Source organism: Tauraco erythrolophus, chromosome 6, assembly GCF_009769465.1.
Source record: "Tauraco erythrolophus isolate bTauEry1 chromosome 6, bTauEry1.pri, whole genome shotgun sequence".
NCBI lineage: Eukaryota > Metazoa > Chordata > Aves > Musophagiformes > Musophagidae > Tauraco > Tauraco erythrolophus.
The window spans coordinates 19,123,172-19,140,249 of record NC_141470.1 but is presented as its reverse complement, the minus strand read 5'-3'; the positions used below and the strand labels follow the sequence as shown (position 1 = coordinate 19,140,249).

The window sequence follows — 17,078 nt, the reverse complement described above, 5'->3', positions numbered from 1 at the left end:
AGAAGCCATTTTTTTGGAACTGTCAGTACAAGGTGTCTTGTCCTCAATTCCAAATGTGTATTTTTAAACTTACCCATTTCTAGATATTCATAGAACAGGCCTAAGGCTCCAAATGTTTGCAGATCATGGTCTTGCTCCCAGCGACTGTATAAATTTTCTGGATTATTTCTGGCTTTCCGGCGGCCCCACCAGTTACAAATCCAGCTGTATATGGAGAAAAAAGTTAAAGATGAGAGAAGCAGATCAAGTATCCCTTTCTCTAAGCAAGCTCCTTGTTCCAGTATGCTTTTACAAGTATGGACTTCCACAAAAAGAGGCCAAAAGCCTCTACAGAATGAGTCCACTTGTCAGAATTTGTGCTTAATTTAAAGAATTTTTCTTAGCTTCTTCATATAGCAACACTTTTTACCACTCCTTCCAAGAATTCCCTCTGTCTGTAACATGGGCATCTCAGTGTAAGAGATAACTTACGGTACAATGGCTTCTTGGATATTTCCCCAGATCTGTTTGCCAGCCATGACTATTGTGAGCTGTGTCGTCAATTCTATCAAGCAGCCCGCAGGATCACACTAGCAAAGACAAATTCCGGGGTTAATGGACATAAATAATGGACATTACTCAGATAAACTATATGTTACTACTGTATAAATGAAAGAAAGAAGAGAAGAAGAGTTTTTAAAACTTCTTAGGACAATACTTAATTTTCACCTGGACTGTCAGCTAAGACACCCTCTCAGGAAAGCTGTTACAGACGGGCTTTCGATGCTCAGTGTGCTTGTTAAAACACATACGACATACCACAACGACCATCTAAAGACACAGTAATTCAGAGATGCTTCAGGCTGATCACCATGAAGCTACACAAAGATGGGGCAGCAGGATCTGGACGCAGCAGCCACCCCACAGCCCCATCAAGGTGAATCTACGGTGCTCGGTTGGCTGTCAACACCAGACCAACCCTGACCTAGCAAGCACCTGCATTTTCTATCCATATCCCTACACCAGAGGTATTTAAATACCTGCCAGTACCTGGTCTCTGCTGTTTGCTGAGAACGCTAGTTTTGAAGTTTCAACACTTTATCGAGGCCTTCTTAAGAATTTAGCAGCCAGATCAGTATTAGGAGATATTCTATCAGTAAGTGCACTGCATTACTTCATTGTGTTTTGCATGGAGTTTTTCCTCTGCTATTGACTCCCAAGCAATGCTTCACATTAAATATTGTATTTCATCTCTGTACAAACAGCATAATTAGTAATGAAACGAGGGAAAAAAGCAAAAGCTTACAGATGTGCCTCTTGCCAAATGGTTTCTCTGAAAATGTAGTGCCTCCAAAAGCTCATGAAGACACTCAAAAGCAGAGGCCAGTTCCATTTATACTAGCTTTCTTCAACCTAGCAGATCACTTTTAAGACCTACGGTGAGATCCACTGATATTTCAGGAGAACATGGGCCAAGAAAAGCTTTTTGATTTTTCACCCTTGTGACTGGGAGCCACAGATTTGCGCTGCTCGTGCTTCCCTGACTAGGAACAGCAGGAAGAGGCTTTGGAAGCCCTTCCATCAGCCTCAGGATGGCCAGCTGAGATCCAGCTAATTCCAGACCAAATCTGCAGCTGGCAATTTATGACTGCCCAGACTGAAGGGGATAAAGAGCTTAAACTAGTTTATTATTATTCAATCCATCTGAATCAAGGAAGTCCTACCTCCTCATTTCGCCAGTGACTAAACATGTATGTGTAGGCACCTGGGTAACCAACAAACTTCCCTTTGAAGAAGGCCACATAGAAGCAGGATGAATAGTAGTTGACAAACTGGAACAGAAACATTTTCATAGTGAGCCTGTTCTCATACTCCATATGAGTTCTGGGAATCTCTGTGAAACCAGAAAACAGTAATTTTATTTTTCTTTATTCCCTTCAAAAGGATACAGATTCATAAATACTCATCACCCACAGTGCCCTTACATCCCAAAGGCAAAAAAAAAAAAAAAAGAAAACCACCTACAAACAGTTCAACTGTTTGTTGAATCTGTTCCAACTGTCCAACTGTCTGGGAGCTCCAGCTCACAGACATGCTACTCTTAATTTACAATGCAATGTTTTGAGTAGGCAGGCAGGTGAAATCCATTCTTGAAACATTTATAAGCTTCAATTTCCTCTTCTTTGTACTGTCCACTAGTACTTGTCCATCTCCAAATCTCACACTATGTTTTGGAGATTCAAGATGAATCTCAAACATTAACTAGCAGGGTCTTCTAAACTATGAAAATTTCACTGTTGGCAATGCATAGGATAAAGAATTTTCTCTTTCTCTGTGTAGAGAAGTATGTTACAGTATTGTTTCTTCCAATATGCTGTATGTGTGCAACTTATACTGGAATGAGCAGAAACTGGATGGGTCCTGTGCCTCTGAAAGACGAGACTCATAGTAGGGACAAGAACAGGGAAGGACACAGGCATCTCAGTGGAACTGAACGTCACCAAGCCTTTGCTTAAGGTTTTGCTGCCTTCGCAATCACATTCTCCATCATGTTTACACTTCTAAAGGTAGCAGGAAGTCCTATGCACATTATTATTAAACTGTCCTGTTAAACGGTAACATATAACCAATTCAGGCTGGGAGAAAGAGGAAGAAAATACGCCTCAAGCATTCACATCCCTCTGAATTGGTCAGGACCTGGCAGATGTGTTGAACTCACTGGTCCTATGGCAAAGTTATTTTATACATCCAAGGAAACTAACGTTTCCAAGCTTGGCATAAGTTTCCATGACAGATGGTATTTACTGGGAACCTGTAGTGTACTACAGAGGAGGCAGTACTCAGGTGAGGTAGTCTGCCTAGGATGCAGCTCATTAAAATATTTTTATTAGCAGTGAGCTGTTCAAAAGTTTACGTCAGACACTCAATGTCTAGAGCATCAGAGGTCGGTTACACCTGCGCGTCTGAAAACAAAATCTGGCCTAAAGTTTCTGAGGGATGAAAGAGTGAAAAGAGCTGGAACAGACAATCCTGTCTGTTGGCCGCAGCCAACATTCCATAGCCGGCTCCGACCGTGCCTGCGAGCCCGGGCGAAGCGCAGCTGCCACGGGCGCCAGCGGAGGGCAGCAGTCCCACAAAAGTAAACGTTCATTTTCCTTCTGTAGCTGATAACCGCAGGTAGCGCTGACACTTAAGAAATTAATCCTCCACACTTGCAAGCAGCAAAGTAACATTGCTGAGCCTTCATGCTTGTAATTCATGCCCTTCGAGAAAGAATGATTTAAAAAATGATGATTTTCTGGAGGGGGTTTGTTTGTTTGGTTGGTTTTGTTAGTTTTTTTTTTTTGCTAGGGGCAATTTTACTTATTACTTTTTCTGCCTTTCTTTGGTCTAATTTGGCCAAGTGAGATAAGCAATATAGATCTCTGAGACAAGAGACAGTCCACCATAAATCAAAACACACCCAGTGCAACATCCCATTAAGTTTCTGCAAGAAACACCTTTCAATTCTTGATTGAGCTTGTAAGACCTCATAAAAAAAGACCCAGCTGTTTTTATGACAGCTGTACAAACTACAAATACCTAATATTTTCAGCTCTAACCCCTCCAGCTGAATATTCTGCAATTATTTCTTTCTATAAAGCACCTGCAGGTACATGCACATCTAAATCATTAAAAGCAAACAAAGACAAATATGTAAGAAGGGCTCCAGGGAAGGGTATTTCCAGAAAGCAAGCAAGCAACAGTCAAAATCTGCTACAAAAGTAATAGATCTTTCCAGGCCTGCCTGCCTGCCAGCTCCTCCAGCTCTGCAGTGAGTCTACTGTGGGTGATGCTACCAATGGCTACAGCCACCATGACACATCTTGGGCCCAACTTCTCAACCTGCTCATTCTCTGCCTCCAATCTGTATTAACTCCAAACGTGTAAATCCACCTCTAAGGGAAACAGTGCCAAGAGAAAACCCCGCAAAATAAACCGTTCTTTCCCATCCCCTAGCCTCCTACCCTTTCTCCCAAAGTAAGAGACATGATCATTTGGTCTTTTTTTTTTGTAAAGATGGCTGTGGAAGCTGTAATCTATCTTAAAAAATGTATCTTCAGGACTTCTAATTGAAATACTGCTAAATCAAGACAGTTTGATCTTGCTTTGGTGACTCTAATACAACACATGATAGTTTTAAATTACGTTCAGTACTATGATTGTCTCTGTAGATTAGTTTTAATATCAGAGAACATTATACTAAGAGGAACCTGCTTACGGTAACTATTCAAATGCAGGGAAAATGTTCAGCATGGCCATGTATACAATGGGTCATTGCTGCAAGCTACAGGCTAACATCCTAGTGCTCCCACCGTGCCTGAGTTTAGAACAACTACATAGGGCGCCTCTAGATGGGCTCTACCTTTAGTGATGCCTTGAAAGTTTTGTCTTCAGTCCACTGCTTACCCATATCAGTAATCCAGATAGCTATTCTCTCATAAAAGAAATTCAGTATCATGATGACAACAAAATTCAGGCATGAGGCTGTGACTGAAGTTGCCAGCTGAGGGGTCAGTAATCCTCCGATGTGTGGTAAATCTGGAGTGTTCTCCATCAGGCTGGCGAAGGCAGCATACACCGCAAGACGATACACGATCACAGCTATCATGCTAGCTATAATCAGAGACACCTAAGGAAAGGACAGAGGTTTGAAATACACTTACAGCTCAGTAGAGCTATATGCATGCAACTTTTGAAATGAGATGTAAACCATCATGCTTTACAGTTTTTAAATTTTATCCTTTATGGGTATGAGTTCAGCAGCGCTGAAATGCAAAGTACACCAGCAAAAAACTTTGTTGTATTAGATACATTAAATCCAACAAAATTATTTTGTTAACACAAGAAAAGCAGACAATCTAATAACAATATTTAAAAAAAAAAAGTGCAGAAGGATACAGACTTACAGAAACAGAGATGGAAGGGACAGGTTAGATTATATTGTCCACTCTGAAATTCACTCTGCAGATATTTCTACAGAGGAATATGTAGGTATTTCATTGTAGTGAATAATACTTTTTTTTTTGTCTTTACTACAGATTTTTTTCGGTATAGTCTGTTAACAGTACATAAGCCAGAGAAAAAGTTATCCCAATGCTAAAATGTCCAATCAAATTACTAATTAATGACAGATTTCCAAGGTGTTTTTTTTTTAATCTGAATTGAAGTGTATTTTACATGATGGTAGGAAATCTGCAGGTCAATAATAAAAGCACGTGTTAATATCATGATTAAAACCAGTTTGTGTTAATGTCATGATTAGTGATGATCAGCAACTCTGATATATGTTAAAATGACGATCCAAAAAGATGCTCACCCAGAACAACACTGTAGCTCCTGAGATGCAGAACCGCACAGCCTGGCTAGTTATAGGCAAATAAGGCTCCATCTCCTGAAACAGTCAAGCAAGCATAGCAGAGTTCACAAATCATAATCTTATTCTAATATCAAGCAGCACACAGAGCTCTCATCAGCTGCATGAAAATGCCCACATCCAAGGAAAATCTTTCAGAATCCCTTCTCTAAAAGGGTAGATAGGACATGATTTTGAATGTGCTGGGAGGAAAAAAAAAAGATCAGAACAGAAGTGGCCATAGCAATGCTAAAAGTAAAAGCCAGTGCTTGGAAAAAAGTTAAACCTTTGCAAAAACTAATCAGTAGCTGAAGGAAAAACACCAACTCCTCCATTAGATGAACAGGACAGAACTATCACTGTAAGGCTAGGTCAGCTGTCATACTGCTCTGAGTCCAAAACTGGACTGGATTTTAAGAAAATCTTCATGTCAAGGTTCCTTAAAATGGTTATTTACTTGGATGTGCCATGTTTTTCCACACAGCCAGAGAGTGTTTTCCTCCACTTCTTCAATTATTTTTTTTTAATTGAAGAAATGGCTACATTAATTAGTTGCCAGTCTCCGCTGCAGCACCATGCAGCTGGGCCTTACCCAAGTGAGTATCCCCATATAGCACACGAACAATTTTCCATGTTCGTGTAAAGTTCTCTCTTTCGCAACCAATTCTAATTCCTAAAATATCAGATTACATGCGTTAAGAAAGGATCATTTAAGAACTAATGCCAGTGGAAGATTTAGTAAAAAATAATCTGGATTTGATAAATCTTTGGCACAAGGCATTGTAGTATGCCTACGCTCCCCTTGGACAGAGGGGCACCGATTACTGCAGGTGAGCGCAATATCAAGTATATTATCAATAACTATATGGAACCAGAAAATGCTTGTTCTGACACCAGAAGATATTGAACCTGTAAAATTTTTTAAAGGGAGTTTATTTTCTGCTGCACAAAAGCCCAGAACATGCCCAACGCACTGGGATAACGCGGTGCAGTTACGCTGAACACAAGGGCCGCAGCTGAGCTGCACGCTTCTCCCGGACACAACGGAGCAGTAGCCGTTGCTTTACAAGTGTTGTTTCTCAATGGCCATGTTCTTCAGTCAATCGGTGTGCTGACACCAACGTGATTTTGTTTGAAGTGTAATGTGCTGTTCTCTCAGGAGAGAGATACTGCCTGTATCTGCCCAAGTATACTTACTAAACACAATTGTCAATACTGTACGCTCAAGTCACGACGAGTTGTTTGATGATGGTAACAGTTAAAGGCTCTATTAACAGAACTATAAAAAAACAGCTGAAGATAAGACACAAGCACAGATATCTGTGGCTTTACATAGGCTCCTAACATTTTATACCTATTATGTATTAATAAATATGTATATTCTATACTATGAACAACTGTTTCACACATTCTAGGCTATTCAACAAGTTTTCTAATTTAGAACAAAACGTAGACAACAATGTGCAATGATAGAGCCTAAGTTTAAACAGAATGCTTCATTATTGATGTAAATTAAGATTCTACTTTAATCAGCAAACCCAGATTTTAGCTATGATCTAGCTAAATAGTTTAGCACTGTGACCAAATGACATGTTAATTAAAGCCTCAAGATGGGCAATTTCTGTTTCAGTGCACCTAGAAGTTTGAATTGCAGCCAGGAATAATGAGGATACAATTTTCTGAGCAAAGCAAAGCCAGCCTTGGGATGCGAGAAACTCAGTGACCTGTATCCATATTATCTTCACAGTTGGCAGAATTAACTCATTTGAAACCCCTGTACCTTCAGCTGTTTAGTGTTGCACATTATCTAATGAAAGGAAATCACACTACGGCGTGGCTAACCCGTATGGTTGGCTGTAACTGGGTATTGATAGGGATCACTGCTAATCCTTGCTGCACGAAAGCTTTTAAAGTCCACCAAGGAAATAAATTGATGTGTCATAAAATAAAGGATTGTAGTGTCACTGAATTTTTATGATAATTGTTAATGCATACTTAGAAAGCACAGAACAGTGCAGCATCTCACTCTGAGACAACGAAAGTATATTACGGTCCAACTTTTGATTCCAAAGTCAAGTCCAAATAAACCATCCTATGTAAGAGATTGGCATGAATTTACAGAGGGAACAACTTCTCCCTAGGATGGTTACACAAACGCACCTCATAAGCCACCTTTGGCTGTCATCTGCTGTGGCTGAACCAGCTTGCCAGTCGAGGGCTTTTGGCCCACGCTGTACATAACCACTGCCTACTCGTCAGCCCATCACCTCCCTCTGCTCACACCATTGTCCTCTGCTGCAGCCCTTACTTCAGAGCACACAAGGGCTGTGAACCACCTGTGTGTGACCTCCCCCTGCTCTCTCCCTCAACGGCAGCAGAACCACAGTGGTTCAGCTGGTTTTGGTCATTTGCAGCCACGTAAGAAATCGAGATTTGGAGCCTGGGCATACACAGGGATGCAAACTAGAAAATAACATGCAACAGGCAGGCATCTGTTTTTAATTACCTGAACTAGCTAATCCAAAATTGATTTACCTGAAACTGTTTTCTTGAGCATGCAGAAATCAATACCTAAGGCAGAGCTACATTCAAAATCTCAGTGGGTGGTTATCAAAGATCTCTTTGTGACTTCAGTGTACAAGTTACAGGTGTAAGAAAAACAACATTAACACTGCATGCACAGAAGGGGATAGAGAGACAGAAAAACTGCCCTTCATGGGAAATAAAACTAGTGTATATATTTTCTAATAATTAAGGATACAAGCCCTGAAAGACAAGGCTACTGTTTATACAACAATGATGCTTCCCATGTTCTGGCTAAGCTTCTCTTTCTTTTATGAAGACTGTGTTATCTAAGCATACTCATGACTAGTGAAAATAAGTTATTTATAGACAATTTTAAGAAGAGGAAGGATGATTTAAAAATATGTCAGATTAAGGTGGTATATGTTGTACTGAAATGCAACCATTTGATCTTTAAAGTTGTCGAATAACTCCTACCTATCATAAATTTAAATGAAGACAATTAACGTCTAGTAGATATTTACACAGAGCATTTAACAGAGTTTAACAGTGTGGTTAATTGTATCCCAATTAGATTTCAGACAAAGGGCTTCAGCAACCTTCATCTCTCTAGCATTCCCCAAACGAAGTGGTGGTGTATCAGAAGCAAAACCACAGGTAGTCCCACTTAGGCATCTTTAGATGAAGACAACTGCTCCCTCGTATGTTGTGCAGGGATGAGAAAGAGTGTTTTTATAGGAATGAACATTTCAGAGACTGCTGCCTTGAAACGTGAAGGACACTGTAAAGATGGTGTTAGCCAAGTGAAAGCTATAAACTTTGCCTTGGTATTCCTGATTTAATAAATCAGTTTCCTATGGAAATTAAAATTAATACAGGATAATTAATGGAAGTTAACACACACAACTCCACAGGCAAAAACCTCCACATTCTCATTTAATCTGTGTCAAAACCCTAGATAACAAAAGACATCTGCTGGAAGAGAGCCGTGGTCCAAGAGATACGGCATGTCCGTCACGTGCAAGAGGAGGCTGCAGTGCTGAGCGCACTCGGTTACTGCCACCTTCGGAGTGGAAAGCAGGATGGCCGCACCGCCATCCTGAACCGACCCCTGAACAGACCCCTGAACGCAGGGCTGTCGGCTCCAGAACTTCTGATGCTAACACAGCGACACTGCTTTCGGCAGTGGGAGTGTTTATCTCTGATACTAGTCAGTCAGAGCACAAACCTCAGCACTCGTCAAATGGATGCCCACTCATCAACTGGATGCCTTCAGCAGGAAAACAATGTGTTACCAAATTCTGCTCTGGTATTTGATGCAATCTATTGTGTTCAGCGAGGGCATGGTTGGCATCATGGCCTATGTATTTAAGCCAAACTCACTGCTACCTTAAACACTGCTCTGTGGAGATGCAATAGCTGAGGGCCTGCCCTGCTCCAACATAAATGCAGCATTGCTCATGCGTGTCGCACAAATCTTTACCCAGCCATGAGGTACAGACTTGTTCCCGAGCCAGAACTCACACATTACGGGACTGTATTTAGGCACAGCACTGAATTTGTATGCGTGCCAACTCAGCGGGTTCATTACCTGAGTTACAGGATTCTTCTTCTTTTGGGTACATTTTGCCTCATACTCAGGCCTCAGCTGAAGCTGTTGCTGTTCCTCTTCAAAGTCAACCAAATCCCACTCATATTTCAGTCTAGCTTGCCGTCTCTTCCAAAACTCCAAGAAAAGTGTAACTGCAATTTGGAAATGTTAAAATACAGTTCAGGGAGAAGCGAACAAGTTCACGAATCCAGTGAAACTTATTTCTGCACCAGCTTCTATTCTGCTGTCTATTATTTATCCTCATGGTGTGACCCATCTATTTTTACTGTCTACCTATTAAAGGTCACAGCTAAGACTGTAATACGAATTGAGTAATTTATTAGCTAATTGAATTCCAGAAGTGGATGACAAGCAAGATGCCAAAACAGGATACGGGTATTTCCATGGTTATAATGACCATGTTCAATTACAGTTTAATTACTTTTCATACACAAATAGCAACACGAAATTAACAAAGGAACATGATAATTCAACTCATTCCTTCTGTATAAACCTGTAACACATGAACAACTATAACAAATAAGCAGAACTGTTTTCAAGTAGCATGTTCAGAAATTTCTGTTGCTTTTTGATGATTATTTGATATCATGGTCGTTTTAAAGACAGTAAGTGTCTGATGCTTTTCATATGATCGAGAGTGAGGCTGGCTTAAGAAATTTTTAAGACACTAGAGAAAACTGATTTCACATATAAAATAAACAACTATGAAACATTTAATATTATATAACATTTTAAAAGCCCTCTATAAACTAACTTAAAATGTAAACCTTTGGAAATCTGACTGTTTGTCCTAGTTTTAGCTGGGACAGTGTTAGCTCTTCTTTTTAGCAGCTAGAAGAGCTCCGTGTTTTGGTTTTACTCAGAGGCTCGCTCTGAGAAGAATGCTGATAGCAAGTTGATGTTTGTGGTTGGACGTGAAACTCCAAGGACTTTTCAGTGTGCCAGAGTGCAGAAGCACGGCGGGATAAGGGGGGAGCATAGTTGGGACAAGGGGGACACGATTCCCCTTGTGATTTGTGGTGGAACTTAAGATGGAGGGCCAAACTGGCCAATTAGTATTCCATATCCTGCAGCGTCATGCCCAGTATAAAAGTGAGGGTCAGCCGGACAGAAGGGCTTTTGCGCTTTGGCTCTTTCGCTGCTTTTGCTCTTTTGCGCTTGCTGCGCTTTTGCTCTATTGTTTTTTCTTTCTTTTTCTCTCTCTCACAGTACTCCCACTCTCGGAGTACTCTCTCTCTCTCTCTGCCCCTCTCTATTTCGGGGCCTCGCGTTCGTCTGGGATTGCAGCTTCAGGACGAGACGGGCTTTGCATACGAGGGGGTGGTGAGCATCTACACTGTGTATTAAATCATCTGTATTAAATTGTTCTTATCTCAACACATGGGTTTCCCGTTTATCCTTTAATTCTCTCCCTCATTCCTGGGGGGGAGGGTGAGTGACCAGCTGTGTGTGGGGGTTCAGCCTAACCCACAACACTGTTCTTATTTGAAGCGGAGAGGCTTTACAGTTTACACAAACACAAGAAAGCTTATCTTCTGCAGTTCTGCAATCTTTGACTCATACTTCCGGAATGACTAATCCATGTCACTCAAAGGCTAGTGTTTAAAACCAAGGAAAGTTTAGGAAAACAGCCATACAACATAATTTTATTCATTTTAATTTTTATAATTCTCTATGGAAAAGTTGGTGGCTGTGTCCTTTGATAACAAATGTGTAAATACATTTGCTATTAGCACACAGATTTTTGTGTGTTAATGAAATATCTATATTCAAATTCAAGATTTAATTATTATATTTCATACAAAGAGTAAAACAGGAGACAAGGCATTTAAGGAAATAACAAACAATTAACTACATTATCTTTCATCTATAAACCTTCACAGAGTTTAAGAAAAGAACATGTATTCAAGACAATACTATCTTGAAGTCTGAACAAGTATCACTCGGTGTGAAACCATGCTCATAGAGAGTCAGGAAATCCACCTATTTCTGCATAACCAAAACATGCCATAACATATGAACTTCACTAGAGCAGAAGCCAACTGATTCTCATCCTAAAAGTGCTGCTAACGAAGTGGCAGTGCTGGACCACCCTCCAGTGAAAGGACACAAAAGCTCTCCACTCCCTCACAAGGACACTGATAATGCGCAGGACTCAGCAGAGAGGACTCTTAGAAAGACTGCATGAGGTTGGAACACTCTGTCTTAGCTTACTAAGGAAAGAAACAGATGTTAGCAGGTAAGAGTATGCATTGCTTGCTATATCCTAGATATCTGCTGGATTTTGTTTGGTTTTGTTTAAGTCCAATTCCTCTGTAACTTGAAATGATTTTTACTCCTTTTCATCACTTTTGCATCTGAGGCAGCATATTAAAGTGAAGCCATTATTCCTCTTCTTTCCACTTTCAGTGTCCCTCACCAGTTTGGCCAAGATCTCCTTACTGCTTGACATAAAACTTATCAAATATACTCACCCCATATGCCCATGAAAACGGCAAAAAAGAGAGTTGCCACGTTGTCAAACAAATGAGAATACTGCAACAGAATACATTGGGAACAGGTTGGTACCAAAACAGTTTTCGGTATGACCAAAAATGACAAGGGGCTGGATAACCAGATACAGACCTCTGAGGACTGACAGGTGGTGTTTAGTCTCCAGTACTCACACTCTTTGTCACAAAGAGGGCACATGAAGATCTCTCCTCCAATTGCAGGGTCACAGATTTCTTTGCTGAGGAGAAAATAGTGTACAGTATCCATTTTCATAGTATCTTAAGAGCTGCTAGATGAAATTTATTTTAAAAACAAATAAATTAAGAGCTTCATTTATTAAAAGCTCAACATCTCCAGCTTCACAGAGAAGTTGCCAAGTCTTGTCTCATTCACAGATGTTAACCTGGGCTTAGTCAGGGCAAGCCAAGAAATGCAGAAGCTGCTACAAGGAGGAGAACGAGCAACCCACTCGGTATGGGCTTTGTGATTCTATCAGTAATGAATCAGAGGTCTGTAGGAGCTGCGCTGCACATGCACTGCTTTCAGATGAGATATAAACCATGTTCTGTCTCATCAGGTTAGTAACACGTTCAAAACATCTTCTCTAAAAGCAGAGGTATTAATTCAGTTTTGCTATCTACAGAAGAATTTGCTTCTTCAATTTAACTACTACTGTGGACAAAATTTACAATCCTGTGATAGTCCTTAAATATCCAGAGAACTCTGAACATCTATAGCAGTATTCCCAGGTGAATTCTGAACCTAGCTAAAATGTCTCAAAAAAATCACAAAATTCAACAGAATGGATGATAATTTTATCCTGTTATGAATCTTCTATGGTTAAAACTCAAAATTTTCTGGAAGACTTCTTATAAAACACAGTGAGCAATGAAACGTCAATCCTCTTTACGCATGTCCTTTGCCCCCCAATTCCAGAATACAACAAATCTTGGGACCCTTGAATTCACAAATACAATGCTTATTTAAAAAGAAGCAAACTCTGGCTTCCGAGATACTGGATCCCTCTTTGACAGGAGAACATTGCTGACCTGTCTGCTTTTGGTAGTTAGTACAAGTGATGACCAACACAAAAAAGGTCTGCAAGACAGATTAAAATAGAAAAGCTTAAGGCAACAATAAACACTTGAAACAAACAATTTTGAGGGATGTCAGTGGTCTTCTTAGGACTTTATGTATTGCAGGTACTCCGATATAAAAAGATATTGCCAAATAGCAGTAAAATATTGCTTTTCACCAACAAATTGAGTCTTACTAATTAATAGCCACAAGTTCTGCATTAGCTGTCCACCACCATTTCAGTCAATAAAGATAGCTGAAGACCAAATCTGTCTGCTCTGACAACCTTTAAAAGCTTGTTACCTCTTTTTTTGCAAGAACAAAATTTTCACATTGCTTAGCTTTTCCCATTATAAGCCCAGGAGATTTCACACATTACACTCACCTGCTCATATTTTCATCCATTGTAAACAAGCCATAAAGAAAACAGATTAAGCCAACAACTGCTGCAAGGAATAACATCTCTGTGTAAAATCCTAGCCAGGCAAAATAGATTCCAATCTTCTCACCATAGTACTTCCTGAATACAAAAAAATGCAATTAATAGGAATACAAAGCAAAGTTTACAACTGCAACAGAGCAAACTGGCCAGAGTCAAAATGAAACACTTGGCAAAATTCTCATTTAACAGAAGAGTAAATGCACTGATGTACACTGGAAAAATGAGATTTGAAGCTAGCTGTGAGAAGTTACGCAAGCTGAATGAAGACAATATATGGTCTCTTTTGATTCTTTTTTCCTCCTAGCAGTAGCTTCAGCTTTATAATCACTCCTCCTTCCCACAGGATAACATAAATGAAGATTTACTTTTTCAGTTTTCAAGGGAGTTATATACACAATCAAGCTGGGCGCAACAGTTCTGATCATATGGCTAGAATCAATGGGTAGTTCACAGAAACACAACTGGTTGTGTTATGAAAGGGGCAACTGTAACCTGTGAATAAAGTAACATTTTTGTTGTATCATGTGAGCTGAATCAGAGACCTTGGGTAAGGTCAGTTTAAATTTGAGTTTAGTACTGAGTTCAGAATCAAGCTTCAAAACTGATTATATCAGTGTTTTCTCAAGTCTGGGTTGAAAATTCAAAATTTGAAATCTATCTTTAAAAATTGTGGCAGATATTGATTATAAAATGAAAGGTATTCTTCGTATGTGTTCCCCTACAGCTGAATTATCTGTAACATACCTGACTTCAGGAGTGCTGGCTAGATTGAAAGAGGTTTGATTTGAGATATCGCATTTTCCAGTTGCTAGTAAAAACCTGTGTCATGTCCTCCAAGGACCTAGAGGCTAATTAAGTATCTGATTCTCACGGGATCTTAAAAGTAGTAAAAATTTCCCAGCAAGATCAAGTTACAAAAGAATATATGCTCGTATTACATTGAAAACCAAGTAAATATAATAAAACACAGGCAGTATTTTACCTGATGAGGTCCAAAGGCTGCTCTTTATAGAACCGCAAGAAACGGGCCCACTCCATGTACAGCGTGTATCTCTCGTTGTCACAGTTTGGATCATTTGCCTTTTTCCAGTACTGGCACTGCGAGCAAATCAGAGTAAAGGCAAAACATCTCATCGACAGACTCAAATACTACATTAAAAGAAATGAAGGTTAATGATGATGATGCCAATGAAACTAATCTGAAACTCAAACTTAGCACTCTACTTTACGACTTCAAGTAGAACCCTTTTTAATATGTTTAAAGATAATACACATTTTCAGAAAATATTTCTCAATCTTAGACATGAAGTCAACCTGTACTGTAACCACATTATTTTACACCAGTGTTGTGTTGTGCTGGTACAACACACTCATTTGCACCAGTAGAGTACTCCAGTGAATGGTTTGTTCCTTTACACTGGTGCAGCATATGCCATTGCAGAAGCTTAAGCTTCTCTGAATTAGAAAACCACCATTTTACTCCTGTTTCACTAAAAATGCAAATTTAAATCCTGTTCTCTGTACTTCTGAATCAGGCTCTCATTGTAAACTGCACAACAAAAAGCACTTCACCGAGAGACATAAACTAGGGGCTATACATTGAAGTTGTTTCCTGCCTCCAGCCACAGCACTATAATGTACCCCATGCTGCGGTTTCTCAAGCTGTAATGCAAGGACACGCAAAACAAAATTCTGACACTGATTAACTTCAGTGGTGTTCATCACTATCGTGTACCTACCTGTCAAATACTAAGAATACTTTGTTTGTTTCCTAGAAACTAAACAGCACAGAATAACTGCAGTTTCTGATAGCTCTTGTAATTTTATTTTGTATTGTAGAACTCTGCTTTTAGAAATACTTGGCTTTGTCAAATATTCAGTTTGTGATCTTGGTTTTCCCTTTTTTCTGAATGTCTCTCAATTGCAAAGAAAAGCATGAAAATTGGTTTCTAAGTAGAAACCAAGAAGTTTAAACAACCTAAAGTTTGCATTTTAAAAATATTTTAAAAGGTTAAATAGTTATTTTTTTAGAAAATGATTTGTGAGTCTGTCTCATGATTTTGGAATTTTTTCATACGAAGGTGTCCCTGCCCATGTCAAGAGGGTTGGAAACAGATGATCTTTAAAGTCCCTTCCAACCCAAACCATTCTATGATTCTATGATTTCTTAGCATTTAAGATTGGTGATACTTGTATAGAAGAGTTTCTTGTACGACTGCTTTTTATTCACTGTGGTTTTGGTACTCTCACCAGTATAAAGTACTTCGCAGTCTAGACTAGTCTTCTGCAGCCTAGACTTGGATTAGCTAAAATTTCTCCCATAAAACCTACAGAATGTCCATTTATCTGTTTATTTTCATTTTCTAAAGAAGAAAAAAATATTTTAAAACATATAAAAATATAAAGCTATGTAAAGTATTTAAAAATATCTTGTGGTAGAATTCACGGATCCAAATAAGCAATTTAAGTTCACTAAAGCATTGTGACAAATCTCAAAAAACTATTATAAACAAGGGGAGAATTTAAGATTTAAGCAACAAATTAAACACAACGTTCAGGATGTAAAAAAAAAACCAAAAAAACTTAAACATAAAATCCATAGAATATGGTAACCCACCTCCCTCTTGTTTTCTCCAAGGGATTTCAGGGCTAAATCCATATATGTTGTATTAAAAACTGACCCTACAGCAAAACTAAACACCAATATTTACCATTCTGATCATACTTGCAGCATTCGCAGTTGCTCACCAGAGCTCACTAGGAGATGGACAAGTGACCACCCCACACTGAACTGTACGGCTCATGCAACTCATCTGACTTCAGTTCTGATATGGTGTGACGCCAAGAGTATTTCTATAACTACAGGTACTATGCACTATTGTATAGCTACAGTGTATGTATGCACACACCCTATACACACACTGCTGAATATATGCATCTACAGTAGGCATTCATTCCTTGTTATAATCTTTCTAACATCCTACCACCTAATCTGTATCAGACATTATAGGAATATACTATGGAATAAGTCTTTTAGAAATTATGTGACTGACACATAAGTATATGCTAGAAACCCATCCACAGAAGAAACGTTTCAGCACATAAAAGGCAAACAGTAGGACTGGCAGATATGTCTTGTGTATTATAAAACAGAATCAATTACTGGGAGAAATGGGAGGGTTTGAGTGCTTTTTTGTTTTCTGCTGGAAACAGCAAATGTCACAGTAGGTAAAAGAGTAAAAACACTGGGCAATGCTCAAGGGAGCAGAAAGCTAAAATACTTACATCATGAAGAGGATATGCAGCTGAATAGGTGCCGTTATTTAGCAGTCTCTTAATCCCAAATTTTTTCTTCCCTTCTTCTGTTCCATATGGGCAACGTGTAAGAATGTAATTAACCTGAGATTCAAACACAAGAATTTCAGACCTTTCCTGCTTTAAGGCTGTTTAACAGAAACCTTTAATGGTTGCGGACCGTGTATAATCTGCAGGAATAATACGCAAAAGCAAAAAAAAGTGGTTCTTCAGAAGGCTCTACCCTGTATGAGACCATAGAG

The 17,078-nt window shown here is 39.3% G+C and overlaps 1 protein-coding gene across 4 annotated transcripts in view; it reads right to left on the bottom strand.

Moving 5' to 3' along the window:
- The window catches only part of ANO5 (anoctamin 5), a 62,744-nt gene that overhangs the window by 7,710 nt on the left and 37,956 nt on the right, over positions 1–17,078 (bottom strand). For all 4 annotated transcript variants that reach the window (XM_086612700.1, XM_086612701.1, XM_086612702.1 and 1 more), the window contains 11 exons: positions 16,807–16,920; positions 14,504–14,619; positions 13,465–13,599; positions 12,135–12,240; positions 11,984–12,044; positions 9,489–9,640; positions 5,339–5,413; positions 4,429–4,651; positions 1,704–1,873; positions 472–569; positions 74–204 (listed from right to left, as the gene is read on the bottom strand). In XM_086612700.1, coding sequence (XP_086468826.1) covers positions 74–204; positions 472–569; positions 1,704–1,873; positions 4,429–4,651; positions 5,339–5,413; positions 9,489–9,640; positions 11,984–12,044; positions 12,135–12,240; positions 13,465–13,599; positions 14,504–14,619; positions 16,807–16,920 — 1,381 coding nt within the window. The remainder of the gene's footprint in view (positions 1–73; positions 205–471; positions 570–1,703; positions 1,874–4,428; positions 4,652–5,338; positions 5,414–9,488; positions 9,641–11,983; positions 12,045–12,134; positions 12,241–13,464; positions 13,600–14,503; positions 14,620–16,806; positions 16,921–17,078) is intronic.